At 44.3% G+C, this 4,087-nt stretch overlaps 1 protein-coding gene across 1 annotated transcript; it reads right to left on the bottom strand.

Annotated features, from left to right (window-relative positions):
- Window positions 1-2,242: 2,242 nt before the first annotated feature.
- Window positions 2,243-4,087, bottom strand: LOC133000093 (myosin regulatory light chain 2, ventricular/cardiac muscle isoform). The gene is made up of 6 exons (XM_061069966.1): window positions 3,983-4,087; window positions 3,360-3,435; window positions 3,077-3,181; window positions 2,890-2,968; window positions 2,620-2,668; window positions 2,243-2,347 (listed from the first exon to the last, which is right to left on the bottom strand). Exons 1-6 carry the CDS (start codon window positions 4,016-4,018, stop codon window positions 2,243-2,245), a joined length of 450 nt encoding a protein of 149 aa, XP_060925949.1. The 5' UTR covers window positions 4,019-4,087.

Below are 4,087 nucleotides of genomic sequence, written 5' to 3' on the forward strand. Positions count from 1 at the left end.
CTGCTGCTCTCTCTCTCACGCACGCACACACGAGCAAACACGCACAGCTGCCGCCCCCCCCCCCCATCACCCAGTCCCCCGCCTCCCCTCCAGCCCAATGACACGGGCACCAGCGACCCCTAGCGGAGACTTAGTGACCTTGCCTCAAGGGGCTCGGAGAAAGGATCGTCTGCTTTATCGGCACAAATCTCCTCGTCCACAGTCACACGCATTTAAAAGCGGGCAGTGTGCGTGTGTGTTATATTTATATGACTTAAAATATATATACTGGTCAAAACACAATATCTGTGTTAATCATATTTAAATTTATTCTGCTGCTGCTATGATGTCAGCTGCAGGAGAAATGTCATCATCTCTTTGCAGGAGATGCGCATGTAAAGGCTGCCATCGCCCGAACGGTGTCAGATAAGAACTTGGCATTTAAATATAATAATTCTATTTTCATATTTTCAACGTCAAAAATTAACCACAACAGTGATGTCACAGTGTGCCGATCACATCCAACAGTGATGTCACAGTGTGCTGACCACATCCAACAGTGATGTCACAGTGTGCATTCACATCCAACAGTGATGTCACAGTGTGCCGATCACATCCAACAGTGATGTCACAGCGTGCCGATGACATCCAACAGTGATGTCACAGTGTGCTGACCACATCCAACAGTGATGTCACAGTGTGCTGACCACATCCAACAGTGATGTCACAGTGTGCATTCACATCCAACAGTGATGTCACAGTGTGCCGATCACATCCAACAGTGATGTCACAGCGTGCCGATGACATCCAACAGTGATGTCACAGTGTGCTGACCACATCCAACAGTGATGTCACAGTGTGCTGACCACATCCAACAGTGATGTCACAGTGTGCTGACCACATCCAACAGTGATGTCACAGCATGCTTACCACATCCAACACTGATGTCATGCTGTGATAACCTCATCCTACGGTCATGTCTCATTTTGCTGACCTACTCCAACCATCCAGTCACAGGGTTCTTACCACATCCAACTGAAACGCAACAGTGTAAGGAACCACATTTATCGGTGTTTTCAAAGTGTACTAATCACATCCAGTGTGCTAACCTCATCACTGACACAGTCTCATTCACACTGACTGAAGTTGGCCTTGTGAGCCACAAAAATTGAACTGTTTTCACTGCAGTACAAAAACCTCTTTAATACATCTGATGGCAATTAACAAGGAATTACAGCTTCCTAACTCGAAAACACACATGCCAATCATTCAGGATTGAATGCAAAGTTTAGTCACACTAAGAGATGTGAGAAAATGCACATCTGACTTTATAAAACCTTTTAAGGTCGTATTGGTTTTTGTGGAAACATTAAAGTAACACCTTAACATATTTGTGTCATGTTTTTGAGCAGCTGATGAAGTAGGGGTCCTGGTGGCAAAGATCACGTGTTGGCATCCTATTGTGTTCTTGTCGCACAAACTCCAAGGTATAGCATTACCCCCCTCCCATTAACACAGCACCAAAATAACAACAGGGCTTTGTCTCAGTAAAGCCCTCTGTTCCAGTAGCCAAACATTTTTACTCTGACACACACACACACTATTTTGTGCATGCACACAAATATACAGAGGCACACACAAACACACAGAGACAATGCCACGCCCATGTTTGGATGCTCTCTGGGGGATTTCAGAGGACCACCAACTAAACACCTGCTATTCTCAAGTGCACACATCCACTTCCTAACATGGAATTAAAGTGTAGCTAGCGTTCAAGCATGAATCATATGATCACATGAACAGATGAGCAATTCTTAAAAGGCTCTTTGGGGTTCCCTTCAGATCAAATATTAAAAAACTCAGAAGGAAAAAAAGGCTGGTAACTATCTTTGAAAACTTTTATTCGACGAACATGCACAGATGGGACAAATAGATTTTTTACTATGACACAAAAACATAATGGAAGTGGGCTTGAGTATGTAAATAATAAGGAAAAATAATTGAATTAGTCTCAGATGAATGTGGGAAGATAAAGCAAAGAGGGAGAAACAGAGCAGTATGTTGGCCCGATAATTTTTTGGGGACAGGGAGAGACTTTTTTTTTGTTCTTTATCCTCTTTAGAGAGTAATGTACAGACACAATGCAGCCAAAATGAGTAAATATACAACAGTTCATGTCTCTTTGGAGGGGAGTGGGTCAGGTTCGAGTCACGAAAGGGCAAGAGACGGACTTTCTATGTGGAGAAAACGTCGGCAAAAAGGTTCACTCCTGGTCCTTTTCCTCTCCATGGGTGATGATGTGAACCAGGTTCTTGTAGTCCAGGTTTCCTGCCACGTCTGGAGGGAAGGCAGCGAACATCTGCTCCATCTGAGAAACAGAAAACAGATATTATGACCACTCTTATAACAGCTTTAGTCCTGCACAAAAACAACATACTGTAGCTAAATGTGTGTGAAAAAGGTGTCATGATTCAATAAGTTTTTTCCTTCCTTTGGATTCAGTTTGTATGAAAAGGAATCTGATGCGGTTGCAGACGATCTAGACAATAACGTTCAGCCCTCTGTGCTGTTTGGTCTCACCCACACACACAGAGCAATCGGCTATAATAACAATATTTAGTTTAAAAGCCCACAATGTACCTCTTCAGGGGTGAATCTGTCGGCTTGTGTCGTTAGCATCTGTGTCACACTGAGGGAGAGAGAAAAAGTGTGAGCGCTGGCGAGGTCTCGTATTCACACCATGAGGAAATGTGCAGGTCACACTCATTGTGGAGTTGTGCAGTGCTGAGTGATGGCAGTCACACTCTAACGCATAAATAGTGAGTTAAAGCTGAAATAACACAGCTCGTAATGAATTAGCATCTTACAAATTGAGTTGGAGTGAGGAGTGGAGTGTGTTGAACGACTTACTAATCCTTCCTCAGCACACCCTTCGCCTCAGGGTCAAAGACTTTAAATGCGTTGAGGATGGTTTCCTCGGGATCAGCACCTAGATACATTAAAACAGAAAAAACAGTGCTTGAGACATGTTTAAATTCATGCTGCACTGCTTATATTTGACACTTTACACTTCCAGCTTCCGCCCGTGTGCTCTCACCTTTCAGCTTCTCGCCGAACATGGTGAGGAAGACGGTGAAGTTGATGGGGCCAGGAGCCTCTTTGAGCATCTCATCGATCTCTTCCTGTTTTACATTGAGACGTCCTGTGGCACAAAAGTCCGTCAACATTGACACTTGACATCTCAGTTTCAGTAGCTGTATGCCAAACACCCTTGTTTTCTGATCTAGGATCTGATTTGGTCAAATCTGAACAACTGAAAATAATCAAATCACAGTGCCTTAATGTGGGTGTGATTGATAAAAAGTTTGATGATAACACACCTAGAGCAGCAAACGTGTCTCTCAGGTCGTTCTTGTCGATGAAGCCGTCTCTGTTCTGGTCCATGATGGTGAAGGCCTGAGGTCAGAGCACAGAACATAGAGCCAGAGTTTCAGCCACACAAAGATAAAAACATAAAGAAAACAAGTAATCAATGTCACGCTCGGTCTTAGATTCTCTTTCTTCTCTTTTTAAGTGCCATCTTTACACAGTGGATGACCACCGCTAAGTATTTATAACATGCGAGTCCCCCTGGGCTTAGCCCGGCATCCAGGGCATGCCCAGCAGTTTATCTCCAGCCTAATCAAAGATGACACAGTCTGAATGCCTGGGCACCGCTGAGCCTCATACCAGCATACCGCACGCCTCGCTGCCGTCAAGCCAGGGATGGGGGAAAATAGACAGGTGGACATACTACAACGATGAACAATTAAAATGGGAAGAGGTGGATGAGGAGAGGAAGAAACTGAGTCCTCTGTGTGTTGTTGCTGTGTTTCGAAGAAAGAAACACTTGGATCAGAACCCTGCACAATGGTTTACCAACACACACATTCATGCACCATTTTGCATGATTCACTGCCAAATGTATGATAAGTGAAATTTAAATGGGCCCAGCAGCTCTCACCTCTTTGAATTCCTGGATCTGGGCCTGTTCAAACATGGAGAACACATTGGAGTTGGCTCCCTCTGCTGATCTCTTCTTGGCTTTCTTGGGGGCCTTTTGGCACAA

The sequence above is a fragment of the Limanda limanda genome, chromosome 4, assembly GCF_963576545.1.
Source record: "Limanda limanda chromosome 4, fLimLim1.1, whole genome shotgun sequence".
Taxonomy (NCBI): domain Eukaryota; kingdom Metazoa; phylum Chordata; class Actinopteri; order Pleuronectiformes; family Pleuronectidae; genus Limanda; species Limanda limanda.

Coding starts and splice junctions, on each gene's coding strand:
- LOC133000093 (XM_061069966.1), bottom strand. CDS start 4,018: ATGTTTGAACAGGCCCAGATCCAGGAATTCAAAGAG. Junction 2,969..3,076: donor GTTCGGCGAGAAGCTGAAAG/GTGAGAGCACAC, acceptor TAATGTATCTAG/GTGCTGATCCCGAGGAAACC. Junction 2,348..2,619: donor ACAGATTCACCCCTGAAGAG/GTACATTGTGGG, acceptor TCTGTTTCTCAG/ATGGAGCAGATGTTCGCTGC.